Source organism: Vicia villosa, linkage group LG2 (assembly GCF_029867415.1).
Source record: "Vicia villosa cultivar HV-30 ecotype Madison, WI linkage group LG2, Vvil1.0, whole genome shotgun sequence".
Lineage (NCBI taxonomy): Eukaryota > Viridiplantae > Streptophyta > Magnoliopsida > Fabales > Fabaceae > Vicia > Vicia villosa.
The window spans coordinates 185,280,447-185,300,364 of NC_081181.1; the positions used below are offsets into that span (position 1 = coordinate 185,280,447).

The 19,918-nt window shown below is 35.5% G+C and overlaps 2 protein-coding genes and 1 pseudogene across 2 annotated transcripts; all 3 read right to left on the reverse strand.

Moving 5' to 3' along the window:
- Window positions 1-285: 285 nt before the first annotated feature.
- LOC131650846 (uncharacterized) lies at window positions 286-6,000 on the reverse strand (annotated as a pseudogene).
- Window positions 6,001-10,601: 4,601 nt separating this feature from the next.
- LOC131650847 (uncharacterized) lies at window positions 10,602-11,885 on the reverse strand. Its single transcript, XM_058920558.1, has one exon. It carries the CDS (start codon window positions 11,883-11,885, stop codon window positions 10,602-10,604), a length of 1,284 nt encoding a protein of 427 aa, XP_058776541.1.
- A 7,143-nt stretch (window positions 11,886-19,028) lies between these two features.
- Window positions 19,029-19,706, reverse strand: LOC131650848 (uncharacterized). Its single transcript, XM_058920559.1, has one exon. The coding sequence runs from the start codon at window positions 19,704-19,706 to the stop codon at window positions 19,029-19,031; it is 678 nt and encodes a 225-aa protein (XP_058776542.1).
- Window positions 19,707-19,918: the final 212 nt, after the last annotated feature.

The window sequence follows — 19,918 nt, forward strand, 5'->3', positions numbered from 1 at the left end:
AATTCTTATCTACCCAACTCAAAAAGTTGGGTAAAATTAGGATATATTTTTAAATTTTTCAATTCAGTATGAAGTATAATTAAGATGATTAATCTAAGGAATAAAAAATAATTATGCTTTGTATTTGTATTAAATCCAATAAGATACTAATTTTTTTAAAAAAATCAGAAAAACCTAAGGAGTAAACATAAACGCCCATGTAATTGTAATATAAGTGGTTGGATTCCTTTAATTTTTTTCTCTGAGACTATAATAGTAACATGAGCATTCTTTTCAGCATTATCATCAATTCCTAACAGGCATAATTTCAGAATTAGTTCCACACGAACGAAGAGTATCTGAGTAGGAGATAAAGCGGGTGTAAAATCCACAACTATGTTGGCATATTTCTTCCACCATCATAAAGTTTTCATCATCTAAACCACAAGAATATATTTTTTCTTCTGTCGAAAAAACTAAAAGATTTCCGTTCATAATGGTAAATCCTGTAACATTAGGATCTTTCTCCGTCAATCCCAACGCTCTCACTCTTACCTTCAAAACCTTTTGCCATAAACTTGAATCATAATCTTTTAAAAACCAAACAGTAATGACACACTTTCTTAGTTTTACCAACAAATAGAACTATAAGAACTATTCACCTTACCCCAATTGAATATGCCCATGTTACACTTCATATGACAACCTTTTAGAGCTTGTCTTGGCAACTTTAGCATACATGAGATCCCATTATCCAGATTATAAGACATTATATACGGCTTATAAAACGAACTTGATCTTGACAAGTAACATCCGCTATCTGAAATAAAATGAAGCGATCCTTTATGAAACACATGCATGTCGAACTTCATGCTCCTACCTGTTAGAACACAGATTTGTGTTGAAGAGATTATGCGCAGCAATAAGAGTTGGGAGAGAGTAAGGTAATAGAGAAAAGTCTCAAAGCTTTTATTAACAAGAGTAACCAGTTTATTTACATAATATTGGCTATTTATAAGTGACACACACACCTGCCAGCTAGGATAACTAACCAATAGTAGCTTAACTAAAACAAAGAAAAATATACAGTTTTGAATTAATCTCAACACTTCCCCTTAATTCATAACTGTTTAGCACTTATAACACCAAGCTTGTTTCTCAAGAACTCAAATCTGTCAAGCTTTAGAGCCTTTGTGAAACCATCTGCTAGCTGCACTTCAGTTGGACAATACTGCACTTCAACCATCCCATTATTTACTTGTTCTCTAATGAAATGGAATCTTGTATCAATGTGTTTACTCCTGCCATGTGAGATTGGATTCTTCGTAAGACTAATAGCCGACTTGTTGTCAATTCTGAGTATGAGAGGCTTCATCACTTCACACCTTAACTCCTTCATTACTGAATTCAGCCACATTGCTTGACATGTTGCAAATGTCCCTGCAATATATTCTGCTTCACAGGATGAGAGTGTAGTCACCTGTTGCTTCTTGGTACACCATGATATGCTAACCTCATTAAACTTGAAGACATAGCCAGAAGTGCTCCTTCTATCTATGATATCTCCACACCAATCACTATCCGAGTACCCAATTAGTTCATCCCTTTCACTTTTGTTTCCACTTGGGAACAACAAGCCAAACTCCTTTGTGCCTTTTATGTACCTAAGTATCCTTTTAGCAGCCATCAAGTGAGTTTTTCTTGGATCCTGCATGAATTTGCTAATCACACTGACTGAGTAGCATATATCGGGTCTGCTATTGCACAAGTATCTTAGTGAACCAACTATTTGTCTAAACAATGTTGGATCCACTCTCTCTTCATCACTGCACTCATCAATCTTTGAGTTTGTCTCTGATGGATTTGAGGTTGAGTTGCACTTACTCATTTCAAACTTCTCAAGTAACTCACCAATGTACTTCTGCTGGTGCATCAGTAATCCTGTCTTTGTCTTCATAAATTCCATACCAAGGAAGAATGAGAGTTCACCCAAATCAGTCATCTCAAATTCAGACTTCAGTTTGTTTTTCACTTTCTCAATGTTTGCTATTTTGCTTCCAGTGATTAGAAGGTCATCCACATATAGGCAGATTATCATGACTTCTTCTTCTTTTGCATTTTTCACATATACACCAAATTCTACTGTGCACTTTGTAAAACCTATTTGAGTTAGGAACTGGTCAATCATTTTGTTCCAAGCTTGAGGGGCCTGTTTTAAGCCATACAGGGCCTTATGAAGTCTATACACCATTTTCTCCTTGCCTTGTATTTCAAACCCAGGGGGCTGTGACACAAACACAACCTCTTCAAATGGACCATTTAAGAAGGCTGATTTGACATCTAGATGATGAAGTGACCATCTTCTTTTACAAGCTAGGGCCACTACTAATCTCACAGTTTCAAGCCTCGCAACAGGGGCAAACACCTCATTATAATCTATACCATGTTTTTGCAAGAAGCCTCTAGCCACCAACCTGGCCTTGTGTTTTGAAATTGTTCCATCAGGATTTAATTTCAACTTAAACACCCACTTTACATCTATTTTCTTTTTCTTGTCTGGCAGGTTAACTAGCTCCCACGTGTGATTCTTCTCAATTGAATTGAGCTCATCCACCATGGCCTTCTTCCAAGCATCTATCTTCAATACTTCTTCATAATTGATAGGTTCAGAGTCAGCTAATAATGCAAAGTGAATAATATCACCTTCATCATTTACTACATTATCTGAAATTACTTCACAGTCATTCAACCTCCTTGGAGCATGTCTGATTCTTTCAGGTCTCATAGTACCTTCTACCTCTACATGTTCATTTTCATTATTCAGTTCCACTTCTTCATTTTCTGAATCACCTGTATCATCGTTGTCCACTTCTTCATTTTCTGATTCATCACTTGAGTCAGGATAAATGCAATTTTGTTGGTTTTCTCCACTGTACACTGGTTCCTCTTCCCATCTCCACTTTTCAGCTTCATTCACAATCACATCTCTACTGACATGTACCTTTCCAGTTGCAGGGTTATAGAGCTTATAGGCACCTGTGGGGTGATAGCCTATAAGTATCATGATTTCACTTTTATCTTCAAGTTTGCTTCTTCTAGCATCTGGTACATGCTTATAGCACAGGGATCCAAAAACTTTGAAATGCTTCACACTGGGTTTTCTTTATAGGACATTTGTTTAGGATGTAAGCAGCTGTAGTTACTGCTTCCCCCCAAAATTTATGTGGCAGATTCTTTTGCTTGATCATACTCCTTGCCATGTTCAGTAAAGTTCTGTTCCTCCTTTCAGCTAATCCATTATGCTGAGGTGTATATGGTGCTGTTACTTCATGCATAATTCCCTGATTGGTGCAGAAAGCTTCAAATTCTTTTGAGGTGTATTCCCCTCCTCCATCAGTTCTTAAGATCTTAATAGACTTGTCACTTTCTTTTTCTATTAAGACTTTGAACTTTCTGAATACCTCTAAAGCCTCACTCTTTAGCTTAATTGTATACAGCCATATCATCCTTGTGAATTCATCAACAAATGTGATAAAGTATCTGCTTCCCCCTAATGAAAACACTTCAAATGGTCCACAGATGTCTGAGTGGACTACTTGCAGTGCCACATTAGCTCTCTTTGGTGCTTCAGGTACAAATGGACCTCTGCTTTGCTTACTCTTAACACACACTTCACAGATGGTTTTTCTGACATTCAGTCTTGGCAGGCCATACACCAGTTCTTTAGAATTCAATTCACTAAGACTTCTAAAGTTTAAGTGGCCATACCTTTTGTGCCATAATTCTTCAGAATTTTCACTTACTGCAGCTGACAGACACATCATGTTTTCACTTGATATGTTGCACCTATATGTTCTATTCTTTGACATGTTTGATTTGAGCACCAAGTTCTTCCTTGAATCAAACAGCTTCAGAGAATTACCATCCATGGTTACTGAGAATCCCTTCTCCACTAGTTGACCAATGCTCATGAGATTACACTTCATCTCAGGAACATACATCACATCCTCAATAATGACTCTCTTGCCATTATTTCCTTTAATCACTATATTTCCACTTCCTTCTGCCTCAAGGCAATTGTTGTTAGCAAGTTTGATACTTGTCTTCTAGCTTGTATCAAACTTTGTCAGCCATTCTCAGGTCATATGGTTTGAACAACCTGAATCAAGAAACCACTCCTCATTCTTAATTCTTTCATCACTGGTTGTGGCCATCAGCAGCACTGTACCAGATTCATCTCCATGGGCCAAATTTGCTTCTTCAACTGATTCCTTTTTGAACCAACATTCATCAGCAAAATGTCCATGCTTCTCACAGTTGAAGCACTTCACCTTGCTTTTGTCAAAGTCCTTCTTCTTGTTCTGATTTCTGCCAAAGCCTCCTCCTTTTGAAGATTCAGCTTTGTCCTCACCCTTGTTCTTTCCACTCTTGGACCAGCTTGGCTTGCCTTTTCCTTTTCTTCTGAAATCCTTCTGATTTCCTTCTTTCTTGCAGGTCTGAACTTGAAGGGCTTGTTGAATTGATCTCTCAGAACTTCTATCAAACACCAGGAGTTCATGTGCTTCTAGTGAATTTTGCAATTCTTCGATCTTCATTGTTTTCACATCCTTTGTTTCTTGGATAGCTACAACTATGAAATCGAACTTTTGACTCAAAGATCTCAGTACCTTTTCTACTACCATTTGATCTGTAATATTTTCCCCACAGGTTTTCATTTGATTTACAATGGCAATTAGCTTCGAGAAGTAGTCACTTACTTTTTGATCTTCCTCCATCTGCATCATCTCATACTTTCTTCTGTAGGATTGCAGCTTCACTTGTTTTACCTTTCTCCACCATTGTAATAGCTTTCTAAGATGTCCCACGCTTCTTTGGATCTTGTTGCTTTTGATATCTTCTCGAAGTGTTGATTATCGACATTCTGCTGGATGTAAAACAAGGCTTTACAGTCTTTTTTCTTGGCTTCTTTGAATGCATTTCTTTGTGCATCGGTTGGATTTACCACCAAATCCTCGTAGCCACTCTGCACAATATCACTCACTTCTTGTGCTCCAAACAGAGATCTCATCAGTGCACTCCATCGATCCCAGTTCTTGCTATCAAGAACCAAAATATTTGATCCAAGACCGTTGTTATTCATCTTTTCTGACCATAAGCTATCACTTCACAGTATCCCTGATATCGAAACCAGGCTCTAGATGCCAATTGTTAGAACACAGATTTGTGTTGAAGAGATTATGCGCAGCAATAAGAGTTGGGAGAGAGTAAGGTAATAGAGAAAAGTCTCAAAGCTTTTATTAACAAGAGTAACTAGTTTATTTACATTATATTGGCTATTTATAAGTGACACACACCTGCCAGCTAGGATAACTAACCAATAGTAGCTTAACTAAAACAAAGAAAAATATACAGTTTTGAATTAATCTCAACACTACCACCGGGTAAAAAATTGTTTTCCATAGTTTGCCACACACCTTCCTTCGCATAATAAACATTGCAAACATAACAAGCTAGAAACCAGTCTGATGTATTTTCAAAGAGAAACACTTTGTAGTCATCTAAAGAGCATTCTAACATTATATTCATATTTGCAAGCTTGTGGTTTTTTTGAAGTGACTCTGGAATAGGAATAGGAAACCAAGACTTTGTAATTGGATTGCATATGAAAATATTAATAGGATCATTATTGATAATGTTACAAAGAAGCAAACCATTACTAGAATCTAGGACACAAATGGAATTTGAGAGAAAACTTAAAACATGATTAGGAATACCAGAATATTGTTGGTGTTTGGGTAAAGACTGAAATTCTACCTTTTTATTGTATCTTTGATTTATTTGATCGGGCTGAATGAAAAAACATGTGTCACCTCTCTCAAACAAATTTTGAGATTGTTTTGTTTTGAAAAGAATTTCTTTTGAAAAATTAGAGAATGAATGGCAAGTTGATTTGAACTTACAAATACTTTTTGCCGGAAGCCAGGAAACTATTTCCAAAACCATTTCTTCAAACACGTCCATATGGTTGAGACTTGAGATTGGTGAAAGAAAAGAATTGAATTATAAGACAAGACCAACAAGTAAAAGTGAATTGAGTGGATGGAAAAAGATGGAGATGTAAGTATCGAATGGAGAGAAGTCGTTACTTATATATTTGATATATGAAGCTCTAGCCATGACATTTAAATCGTTGCTTATCAGAATTAAATTTTCTTACTAAATAATTTTTCAAAAAAAGAATAAATTTCAAACAGTATTTTGAGAAAATTAATTATTAGGAATTTTTTAAAAAGTAATTTTGATTAAACTATTTTTCTAAAATCAGCACCATTTTATTATTTATTAATAATAACCACTTCCTAAAATTAGTGATAAGGGAATAGTGATATATTCGAGGTATCAGTAAGCAAATCAGGATGATTGACTGGAAAAGTAATAAATATTTAAATGGTATTAATAAATATAGTAAGCAAAAAAATTTACAAATCTATAAAATTTTATCATTTTTACATTTTTTTTTTTTTTGATGTGAACCAAATTTCATTAACTGGAAACAGGCAATACAGATGAAACAGGGTCTCCATCAGGGACACCCCCTAACCAAGTTCTAGACCCAAGATGTTTACCCCATCTAACCAAGTTGTGGGCATCAATATTACAATTTCTGTTAATAAACATAATAGAAGAAACAGTAAAACTCTTAAGCAGCTCCCGGCAATCCGCCGCAATAGGTTCAATTACCGCAAACTTTTGGATGCCATTAATGCAGTCCACCACCATCATCGCATCAGACTGAACCAAAACCTTCTCAACCTTCAAATCTCTTGCCAGCCGAAGGCCCCAACGGATAGCTAAGATCTCCGCGACCGCTGGTTCCACTGTGATCAGTTCTTTGCTGCAGGCTGCAAGAGAAACACCTTGTTGAAGCTTCCTGAACACGCAGCCAAAAGCTGCAGAACCATCCGTAAACACTCCAGCGTCAATCTGAACAATCTGCGTATCGCTACAGCACATGTCCTCTTGTTCCCACGCCACGCCTGGTTTGCCCTTTGCCACCCCGAATCTGTTGAACTCAGCTACACAGTCCAGCGCTTCCGAAGCAATAACCTCTGGTCGCTTTTTCAAGTTTTTAAAAACTAAGTCGTTACGGGCGGACCAGATTTTATGCAAAAGAAAGCTCAAAAGTTGAGTACTCAGAGTATCCGTGTTGCTCACGATGCTCATCAGCCAATCCTCCACAGAGCTTTCAGTAGGGACACGGTACGATAATATAGATGCGAAGAAGGATTGCTTGGCAAAAACACATTCCATAAACAAGTGAGCAGCAGACTCAGGTTCACAATTGCAAAAAGGGCAGCCAACATCAAGATTAATACCTCTTTTCCATAGCTTGGTCCTGGTAGGAAGAATGTTTTTTGCAAGCCTCCATAAGAAGTTCCTGGTATTGTTGGCCACCGGAATGCGCCAAATCCCGTGCCAAAGTTTCTGAAAAGGTAGACTAGAAGGTCCCGGTCTCAACGCATCTTTCGCCTCCATACGCACACGATACGCAGATTTAACAGAGTAGATACCATCCCTCTCAAAGTGCCAAATTAATTTATCCTCAATATCCCTTGCTGCCAACGGAATGCTAATGATGTTGTGAGCAGTGGCCTGATCAAAGTTCTCATAGATAAGCTGTCTGTTCCATCCTCCAAAGTCCCTGTCAATTAATTCACAGACTTTTGCTTCTTCCCCAAGAGCGCAATCAAAGTCTCTCAGTCGGAAACCCGGAGTATTTGGAAGCCATCTGTCCTTGTATATACGAACCTTTTCTCCGTTTCCAATTCGCCATCTTGCCCCAGTGGATATAAGGTCCCTGGTACCAATAATGCTTCTCCAAGAATAGCTAGGAGCAAAACCTTGGCCACAAGATTCAATAGATTGTCTTGGAAAATATCTCCCTTTAAGCACTCTCCCAACAAAAGACTCCTCATTAGACAGCAGCCTCCAGTAATGTTTTCCAAGAAGACATAGGTTAAAGTCACTTATTCCTCTGAACCCCATTCCTCCCACATGCTTTGCCTTTGCCAACTTGTCCCAACTTAGCCAATGCACCTTCCTTTCTCCGTTCTTCGCACCCCACCAAAACCTAGCTAGCAGCGCTTCGATCTCATGGCAAGTGGCTTCCGGAAGCTTGTAGCATGACATAATATAGCTGGGAATTGCTTGAGCCACCGCCTTAATCAGAACCTCCTTTCCGGCTCTAGATAAGAACTTCTCTTTCCAACCCTTAATCTTCTTCCACACTCTTTCCACAACTAAAGCAAAGACCTCTTTTTTCGACCTCCCAAAGACCACCGGCAAACCAAGATACTTTAAGTGGCTGTTCACTGTCTTTACTCCCATCCTAGACCGGATTAAATCTGAATCTTCATCACGCACATTTCGACTGAACGACACCTCTGATTTATCTAAGTTCACCATCTGCCCCGAAGAATCTTGGTACTTCCTAAGAATATTCATGATCCGCTCCCCTTCTTGAACACTGGCCCGAGTAAACAACAAACTATCATCGGCAAAAAATAGGTGTGTTATCACCGGCGCCTGACGAGCAATCCTTATGCCGTGGATCTGACCTTCAAGGGCTTCCTTCTTTATCAAACCGGAGAGGACATCTGCACATAAAATAAACAAATAGGGTGAGAGAGGGTCTCCTTGACGGAGACCCCTGCTAGGGAGAAAATCTACAGAAGGCTGCCCGTTGACAAGGACTTTGTAGGACACTGTCGATATGCACCGCCTAATGACATTCACCAAATGAATTGGAAAGCCCATGGAGGTTAAAACTTCAATGATAAACGGCCATTCCAAACGATCATACGCCTTCGCCATGTCTAACTTAAGAGCCATGACACCACGTTTTCCTTTCCTTTTCTTTTTTAGCCAATGAAAGCATTCCATCGCCACCAACGCGTTATCCGTAATCAATCTCCCTTGGACAAAAGCACTTTGCTCCTCATCGATGATCTCCGGAAGGAAGCGCTTGATACGGTTGGCAATAGTTTTAGTAACAAGTTTCAGAGCCACATTACAGAGGCTAATGGGTCTGAAATCTTTTGGACTTGCTGGATTTTTGCATTTGGGTATGAGGGCTATATGTGTGTTATTGATGGTAGCCGGATCATCATTGTCATTCAGAACCCCAAGAACCATTCTGCACACATCCGGTCCTACAATATGCCAAAATTTTTGAAAAAATAACGCTGGAAGTCCATCGGGGCCCGGAGCTTTTAAGGGATGCATTTGAAAGAGCGCTTCTTTTACTTCCAGTTGAGTGAAACGACCTTCGTACCAGCTAACATGATGGGGTTTTAACTTCCCTTTAACAATAGAGCACACATCCCTAATGTTTGTTGGTGAGGAAGACGAAAACAAACCAGAAAAGTATTGCACTAACAGCCTCTCACACTGCTCTTCTCCTCTCCACCAAGCACCCCTGTCATCTTTCAATTTCGAAATCGAATTCGTTTTCCGCCTTTGATCAGCTTTCCTATGGAAGTACTTAGAATTTTTATCACCATGTTCAAGCCACAGGGCTCTACTTTTCTGCCGCCAAATCACTTCTTCCACCTGAATCAGCCTATTTCGTTGGAACAGCAGAGCCTTGTGCTTGGCAGTTGCCTCATCACCCGCATCCCACTCTACTTCCTCACTCAGTTCATTCTCTACGCGCTTCAGCTCTTTGCTGACATTCCCCACTCTGTACTCCTTAAAATGATCACCCAAACATTGCATACCAGCCAGCTTGTTAACAGTCGAACCACCTTGGCCACCCCATAGCTCTCTAACTAAGTCTTCACACTTCGGGTCATTTCCCCAAACCTCCTCGAATCTAAAAATATGCTTCCTATTCCTCCTAACTCCCCCATCAACACCCATCTCAATTCTGAGCGCAGCGTGATCAGATCCAAACCGAGGAAGATGAGAAACTTTGACCGGTGTAAAACTTTGAGAGAAATCTTCCGTAGCGAGGCATCGATCCAACCGGCATTGAATATTCTCCATCCCTTTCCTCCCATTTGTCCATGTATACTTATAGCCTTCAAAACCCAAATCAACAAGACCACACACATCCATAGTTTGTCGCCCTACAGAGAGTTGGTTTGCCGTTCTTACATTCCCCCCTTTTTTCTCATTCTCCAGTATCACGTCATTTAGGTCCCCAACACATAATGTTTTACTACCTCCCCTGTTGGTCAGCTCATGGATAAGACGCCAAGTAAGACACTTATTGTGTTCCTCCGGAAAACCGTAAATGCCGTTAAAGCACCACTCATGGCTACTAACCTCGTCCTTCACCCTCCCTGCTATATGGTTCAGAGAAAAAGATAAAATATCCAGGGATAATGCTTCCTTCCACATTAGCAGCAAGCCACCAGACCTCTCTCTACCAATACCTCTGCAGTCCACTGCTAAGCATCCCTTAAAATCGCTTTTGAAACGGATCTTTTCCGTCTCCCCTTCCTTGAGCCGTGTTTCCATAATGAACACCAAATCGGGATTTTCCACTCTAAGGAGCCTTAACAAGGCTCGAACTGCACGGGGACTCCCTAACCCCCTGCAGTTCCAGCTTAGAATTCTCATTGTTGTAGGCGGTGTTGGACTTCCAACACCACCTCTGGTCCCTGTGAACTCTTCACTATTGGAGCCTCATCAGCCTTCAGTTTTTTCTCTCCACTTCCCCTCCCCTCAATAGTTCCGTCAATCACCATTACATCAATCAAGTTTCTTTTCCCCATTTCTACCTCCATTTTCTTACTCAGAGCAGAATTATTTTTCCGAGCGCCGGTCTTCCTAATCCACTTCTTCCGTTTCCCAACCCCCATCTTCTTTGTAGCCTTGTCTTCCTTCCCCACCTTAGAGATATCAACTGCCCCTAAGGATTCTGCCATAGCTTCAATCTCCAAAAGGTTCTTCCCATCTGCCGCCACTACCTCTTTCCTATTCGATGGCACTCCCTTCTTTTCTTCGCTAGCCTTCCCTTTCCCCACTCCTTGTTCGACTTCCCCTTCCTCTACCTCCTTCCCCTTCTCCTTTGTCTCGCACCTGCTCTGTCCCGAAGAGATGTTGAAAAGACTTTTGCTACAAGAGCTAGTATTTGACCCCCTCCTCTGACTATCCTCCTGCGTTCTTGGTAGTGGAGAAGCCCGAAGCCAAGCACCATAAGACAAATCCTGTTCTTCTAGGTCCTCAAAACCTTCTTCACTGAGTTCACCCACTGATTCACAATCTTTTAATTGATGTCCAACATGGCCACAAATGAAGCAGAAAGTTGGCAGTCTTTCATACTTGAAATGGACTCTCAAGTTCTTCTCTTTGAACCTCACCACTGTTCCCCGTTTAAGTGGCTGTTTCAGATCCACTTTCACCTTGAGTCGCAAAAACCTTCCGTTGCGGTGGGCCTCCTTAAGATCCATCTCTTCGAACTCTCCCAGTATTCCACCCAGTTTTTTCGCCATGGTTTCCGATCTGAGTTTGAGTGGTAATTCATAGACTCTCACCCAGAAAGTTCCAAAGTGCATATTTAGATCCGATGGTTGCTCATCTCCTGAAACTCGAGCCAGCACCAGAATATTCCTGTCGAAACTCCATGGGCCGTTTCTCAATACCCCTTCGAGATCCCGCTTGGATGCAAATCTGAAAAGGAAAAGATTCTTGTTCAGCTCTTGTACCTCCACCGGGTTTTTCAATCTCCAGGCGCTTATCATTGTGCTAGTGAACGCTCTCGAGTTGAAGCTATTGTCAGTCCACAGCTTCCCTGCTAATGTTCGCTGGAAAATCTCATCTTCACCACCTTCCTCTGCCTCAATCGTCACCCCTTCCTCCTCTTCCTTCGACAGTTGAAAACTCTTCCACTTTTCCATGTCTGATGGACAAATAAGACCCTATCTCCGATTAAGCAGATAGAGAGAATGCACCACAAAAATATGGGAAAAACCAAAAACAATTTTGGAGAAGGGACCAGATAACTGGGGGTAGATGAACCGCCGCTTGAAACCCTAGAAGGGAGAAAAGGGGGAGGGAAACACGATAAGTCTTAGAGAGAAGTTGGAGCTTCTCTCACTAGAGACACGTGGGTCCTCTATTTTTACATCAATCATAAATCATCATGGAATTTTAGAATCTATAAAAATCAATCCGACTAAATCTGATAATTCAACTTAAATAAATTACCCGGATAACTCAATTAATTTAAGTTTGAACATTTAATATAATTAAATGTCCAAGATTAAATAAATAGTAGAAATTTTTAATTAGAAAAAAAGTTAATTATGGAACTAAAACAAAGAATAACTAATATAACAATAAATTATAATTAGAAATATAAAATTTATTATTAGTTGAAAGTTTTAAAGCACAACTTTTTTGTTTAAAATTTGATTTTCTCTTTAAAACAAGTAATAATTATTCATAATTTTCCCCAATAATTTAATCTATTTTTAGTATAGGTCAATTTACATAATCACAATAATCAAACCAAATCAAATCAAATACCTTAAATTATTGTTATCTATAATATATTTCTATAGTTATATCTATCAATTTTATCTACTTTAATATGTACATATACTAAAAAAATTTACCTATCAAATTTCCAATAAATCTTGGAATTTGTATTTAACAAAAAATAAAAATTTCTCAAATCTAAATCTCAAAAATATCCAATTGCTCTGACTATTTTAATTTAAACGATCTCAAGGTTGTTTTTCTAATTTCCAAAAATTCTAGTGGGAAAACTAACAACTTAATTTGAAACTATCATTCTATTATTCATTATTCAGTGGCTTTATCTAGGACTGAGAATAGGCTGGGCCAAAGTTTTGTCAAAACTTAGTTTGACATAGTAAATAATTTAAATCTAAATTCTGGCCTGTAATTTATTATAGACTAGTTTTTAGGCCTGAAGTGGTATTTTCAAAAGCTTGATTGATCTATTAGCCTACTAAAAAACCTATTGTATCGAACATTTTTAAATAAGCAATTCAACTAATGTTAAACAGACTAACAAATTTAAAGATCAATGAGACTAAATATTTATATCATTGACTCATTCTAGTTTACCTATTTTCATAAGTTTTGTGATACTATTTGATTTAGAGAGCTTATAAAAATAATTTATGACAACTTAAGACATTGTTCATAAGATTTTTTTAACTTATTTTCATAAGTTCTTCAAGATAACCAAGCTTTATTTTAGTATTTTAAATCTAACAAAATACAATATAATAATGATAAAGTTATTCATTATTATTTATATAGGTTGGCCTGATGGGCGTAAAAGACTTTTCTTATGGCCTATGACATAGCCTTTTTAGCTAAATAATCTTATAAAAAAGCAGAAGCCTTTTATTTTTAAAAAAGAGTCTGGTCCAACCTTGACCTAAGTAGGCTACATCGTATGTCCCTATTACTTGGCCTAGTATATACTCACCCCTAACTTTAACCTTAAAAAATTATATTAATACCATTACACTCCTATAAAAATTATAAATATATTATTCGATATTCTAAAAATTGAGAGATAAAGAAGCGTGTATCTGCTTCTAGTTCCACATTTCTCCCTGGTTGAATATACATCAAGAAAAAAAGTGGCGTCTTATCCCGACTCTCTTTTACTACTACAAAACGCACAAATAAGTAAATCTTAACTATCACTTTTCCTAATGGCAAACCCTTTAAATTTAGCATACTTGAAATAAAACACATTAGCTTCATCAACTGTACCGAATTCCATAGCACGAATTTCATCAGCAGTAAGGGCATCAATGTTCATTGTTCTATCACCTACAGCTGCATCAAATTCAACAAAATTTTCATTGTGACTATCACCATTGCCATCACCATCACTTGAACCTTGGTACGCACTGGACACCGAATTACTGTTATCCTGACCATTGTCCGATTCAGAATCAGATGTACCACTGTCACGACATCGATAGTCGTTGGAATCATAATGGTCGGTGTTTTCCATGGTAAACCTGAATTAACACATTTGTTAACACACCAAAAATCAACATAAATCACAGTACCTAATTTCCTATTCAAATCAAAGGTACTTAACATAATTGAAATTTCCAATTCATCAAATAGGAAACCCATGTATAGAAAACAATTTCAAGCATCAATCACAATTTCGTAAACATCAAAAGTGAAATTTCGTAATCATCAAATATAAAACCCATGTAAATAAAACAGATCCAATCATAAACCTTATTTCCCAATCCTAAACATCCCTAATTCCCAATTTGAAATAAGTAAATCTTAACTATTCAAACAAATATAACAACCATTTTCTCATTTACCTTTGCAGCAGCGTGCTCAATACGAACACAAACAGATTTGTGGTCCTATTACGTTTGACGAACCTGTGAATGAGACGATTACTGTTGTGTTGAGTTTGCAGTGTTGGGAAAAAATGCCAAGATGAGACGATAACTGTTGTGTTGAGTTTGTAGTTGGGAAAAAATGCCAAGATGAGATGATGAAGATTTTTTTTTTCAACTTCTGTTCACGATGATGAAGTGAGGGAGATGGAGATGAGTTGATTAATTTGTTGAGGCTGAATGAAAAAGCATGTGTCTTCCCTTTCCATCAAATTCTGAGATTGCTTTGTTTTGAAAACAGTTTCTTTTGGAAAATTAGAGAACGAGTGACAAGTTGATTTGAGCTTGCAAATATTCTTAGCCGGTAGCCAAGAAAATATTTCGAAAGCAATGTCTAGACAAACATCCATGTTGTTGAGAATAGAGGACAAGACCGCAAAGAGAGTGGAAGGAGTGGGAAAAAAGAATAACCATGGAAGAGATTGTTTGCAGATGTGTGTACTTATATGAAGCCTTAAATTTTAATATTCGAAAAATAATTTTTTTTTTAGCAAATTTGGTTATAATTTTTTTTTTAAAATTAGTGCCATTTTGTTATTTAATGAGAATAATTAACCATTTCCAATATAAGACATCAGCTAATATAGCCCTTATGAAATGTTTGACTGGAAAACATGAACCGACACGTCTAATAGATAAATGAAATAAGTGTGATAAGATTTCTTTCAAATATTGAAATGTTTAAGGCTTACTATATTTTATTTATAAATCTTCAATCTATCACATAACAAAATAATAAGTGCTATATATAATATTTATTGTAATTTATTAGAATATTGAAATGTTTAAGGCTTACTATATTTAATATTGAAATGTTTAAGGCTTACTATATTTATTTATAAATCTTCAATCTATTGCACTAGGTTCTTTTTCTCATTGCTGCATGTGCATTTCTCTTTCACTAATCATATTTCACCTTTCTGCATTCATCATTTTTGCAAAATGCATATCATCCAAGCCCTAGCACTTCTCCATTTGCATCGATGCACCCTCTTTCCTTAACTTCTCTCATGCATTCATTTCCACCTTAACTGCATGCCTCTTTAAAACTCGTTTTTTCAACATGATAGAAAAGCAAGACTTCCCACCTCATTCCATATAGGATTATGAGTGCATCAACTTAAATTCTAAATCCTTTTCCTACATTCATGTTTCACCTTACATCTTCTATATTCATTTATATTAATAGTATCTCATCATTTGTATTAATAGTAGTGATAAATAAATTAATATTTGTTAAAATAAATTTATAATTTTTATTATTATTTTGAAACACTCAAATATATTGTTTATGAAAAAGACTGATACAATTAAAATTAATAAAACTACTAAGGAATTTCACTTATTAAAATGGGTCCCATTAACTTGTCACTTGTATCTATTTTTTAAAAACCCATGCGTTTCTTCCTAAATATAAGGCTACTTAAATATACATTACAAAAATTAAAAATATTGGTTATACTATAAAAATTGTTAGTAATTAACATAATTTTATAATTTATCTTTAAGAAGAAAATTAATTAATATTTTAATAATTTTTTTCTTATTAATTATAAAAAATAGGTAATATAATTAAAAATATTATTGATAAAACTATTAATCTGCTTCAGTAATTAGAGAGAAATTGTTGTTTTAATTTGGTTTAATTTATCTTTTGTTGTCTTAATTTAATTTATTATTTGTCTTTAGTCCCTTAATTAAATATTGTTACAGTATAGTCCTTTAAAACCGTGTTGTTATCCTAAGTAGTCCCTTAGTTAATTCTTGTAAAAAAACTAAAAATATATTAATAATGCCTACGTAAACAGTAATGTTGCCTTTTTAAAATCTGACATGACTTTTAATTTGATATTTATAAATTTTATTAATTTATTTATTTTCATTTTAAATATATTTCACATTTCCTATCCTTATTTACATTTATAGGAAATTTTACATTTTATTATTTGGAACAAATCTAGTTAACTCTCTAATGAAACTTGCTACCGCCACCTTATTTTGCTTTCTCCTTCTTTCTTTCCTTTCTTCTTCGTTCTCTTTTTTTTTTTAATAGGCAATGATTAAAGAAATCGCACAAGAGGTGCAACTCTTACAATCGAGAAATATCTCCCTATATTTCATCTTATTTTCTTTGAAGATCCAACTCGACCCGAACTAGAACACGATATTTCAATATTTAGCTACGGCTACTTGGAGAAGAACCTCTTTGTTCTCTCTATCCAGGCCAAGCCCAAAGCAAGTGCAACAAGAACTGTTGTACAGGACCTCATATATTAAAGGACCACATATCTTAAAGGGAATCAGTTTTGTTAAAATAAAAAATTGACATGTTATATTTTTTGTGTGGGAATTAAAACAAAGTTTAAATTAATTTAGTATTGTTCCAGCAAGTCCCACATGGATTCTAGAAATAAATCAACTTTAAAGTACCTGTGAGATACTTATTTTTTGATTTACTCCTTTAAACGTTTATCAATTTTTTTACGTGGAGAACAGGGCCTCTAAATGTTTTGGACCGGTCCTATCTCTATCTATAACTCTTATACAACAAATCTACAATTATTTTTGATTTTTCAACTACTACAAATAATACATTTCATGAAAAATCTTTTATCTCACCTAACAAAAACTGCGGTATATACCAAGAGGTACCATGTTTTATTTTTAGAAAAAAAATAAAAACTACTTCTCTCGATTTTTAATATAACCGAGGGGAAAATTAATTTAGCACATGCTTCGAATCCCAACTATTGCAGTTTATGTTTTTATTTTTGTATAAGTGTAAACTAAATGATCTTTCCTTTCGCTTGCCTTGATAACCAAGAAATTGAATAATCAGATTTTACTATAAAAACATTCTTTAAACAGATTTTACCCTAATTCTAAATTATATGTACTCGTCCCAACTCGTATACATATTCTTTTTGATGGATTGGAATACAGAAAAAAATTCAATGTTTTATGTTCTTCTATCTTTAATAAAACATTTTTTCTGCCATTTCAATCTATCTCACCTAATGTTGTTGATGTTTTTTTTTTTAATAACCTTCATATGTTGTCAATCGAAGAAAACAACATTGTTTTCCTTGGTTGACAATATTGAGAAATTTATTCCTAAACATGATGTCAACTACACACAAAAAATTGTGACTCGTAAAAAAATGAAATTGAATCATGACATGTTTCTTTCAATTCTTTATCATTCACCATCTGTTTCTTAAAACTTATTACCTTGGTCTTTTTACTTAAATCAATGGGTTTTCTTATTTTCTTTTTTTATTTAAACAAGAAAATACTTTCGCTCGATTTTTAGGAGTTTTGTTACACAGCTACAACAACGAACTCTTCCCTACGTTTATAAAAGGAACAACACTCAAGATATTGCCAAGAAATCAATCAACAACAAACTACTACATCCAACACTATATATTTTGTTCTCATTTTTGTGAAAGCATTTTCTCAAGATAATAAAATATTTGCTTCAAGTTGAATAAGGTTGGAAAAGTTCTCTATAATAGATTACAAGTGTAGAAAAAACATCTTTGATTCAAGTTAAATAAAGAAGAGAGAGCAGCTAGCCTTGAATAACTTATTAGAAGTTGGATGCATACAAGATATACAATAAAATCTGGATTACAACAAAAAATCAATAGTTCTCCAAGAATAACAACAAATATTATAAATCTGGATTTGATGTTATTAATATATTTTAATATTCCGTGTAAACAATATAATGTTTTAAAAAAAGCTTATTCACCCCGAAAACCGAGGGATAAATATATTTGACCTCAATTTTTGTCAAAATTGAGTAGATAACTTAGCATGATTATTGAGGATATTGATCACCATCCCTAAACAAATCATCGCCATCCATTTCATAAGTGACATTGCTCAAGACACTATCATTAGTGATCCACGTGAAATATAAAAAACATCCATTATAAAAGCATGTTAAAATTCAAAAATTGATAATGAAGCATCATCAAATGCTTAAAACTATCTACATCCACCACATTAAGGTTTGCAAGAACATTTTTGCATTTTCTATGTAAAGTTCTGTATGATGAATTGCCAGAGTAAAAAATTATTTGATTTTAAATTTCTGTTCTTTTTTATATATATATATATATATATATATATATATATATATATATATATATATATATATATATATATATATATATATATATATATATATATTAATCATTGAGTTGCCTATTGGACATATTTTTAAACCCAACACAATTCACCCACAAATAATAAAAGTGAGATTAAATTTCAAAGTTTGAGTGTTTTGTGTAATAAAAAGATAAGCTTTAGGTCTTAAATTGCACTTAAATTCAATCTTTTTCATTTTATAAACTTATAAATCAGAGCAAATTTTATTTGTTTATTTACACAGAGGAGTTCTGATCGTTATATTATCTTGTGTTAGACATGTACAATTATTAGTTGTTAATAATTTTACATTTTTTGATGAAGCTCAAAATACATTATTAAAGGCATACAAATCCACTATATAACTGAAAATTTTTTTAATCAAGATATTTTATTAATTCAAAAAAAAAAAAAACACATTAGATACAAGGTGACTCAAGAGTCCAACCAAAAAAAAAAACAACTCTAAATCATCAAAGATGTTATATGCTCTCTAAGCTTCTTAGATGCCCATCCTCTATACATGATATTATCTATAATGTCTTTACTAGTATCTATACTCTTATATCTCTGTGTATTAGCACCAAAAATCATGTCATTTTGGAACCTCCATATGCCATATATTGTTTCGGTGAAGGCTAACTTTAACAGATTTGCTCTCCACCCTTTCTTAGCTGTTTTCTCTAAAAGCCACGCAAAATCAATGGACCAAGCCTTAGGTTCATGTTGAATTGCCAACCACTGCAACACATAACTCCAGATGCTCTTTGTCACGCTGCAAGCAAAGAAGAGGTGCTCCAAACTCTCGTTAGTATCATCACACAAACTGCATCTCTGCTCATGTATCATGCCAAACCTATACAATCTATCCTTGGTACCAAGCTTTCCATGACACGCTAGCCAAGTGGTGTGAATAGCTCTTGGTCGAGCCCTATTGTTAACAAACAAATGTTGCCAGGCCACTCTGCTCCCATCATCAATCATAGCATTGTAGAACTGATTAGAGTTAAACCTGGTGCAGCATAACAACTTATCCCAGACCTGTTTGCCGCTCACAATGCTATCCCTTTGCTGCAATTTTGCCTTCATGATCCAAGAAGCACTAGATTTAATGACAGTATCCATCACTGCACTACCTTTCATATAGTGGATATGCACCCACTTAACCCATAAACTATCAGATTTTTGGCAAAGGTTCCACATACACTTAACTGAAATTTATTGCTACCAAAATAACCAAATTAGCCCCAATTACAAATTTGACACATGTCCATTATATTAGTTAAATTTTTATAATATATTTATATTTATTAAATTAAAATAATTTTATAACTAATTTATTATATAAAATTTTA

Excerpts from the sequence above, each read along its gene's own strand:
- LOC131650847 (XM_058920558.1), bottom strand. The coding sequence starts at position 11,885 with ATGGAAAAGTGGAAGAGTTTTCAACTGTCGAAGGAAGAGGAGGAAGGG.
- LOC131650848 (XM_058920559.1), bottom strand. The coding sequence starts at position 19,706 with ATGAAAGGTAGTGCAGTGATGGATACTGTCATTAAATCTAGTGCTTCT.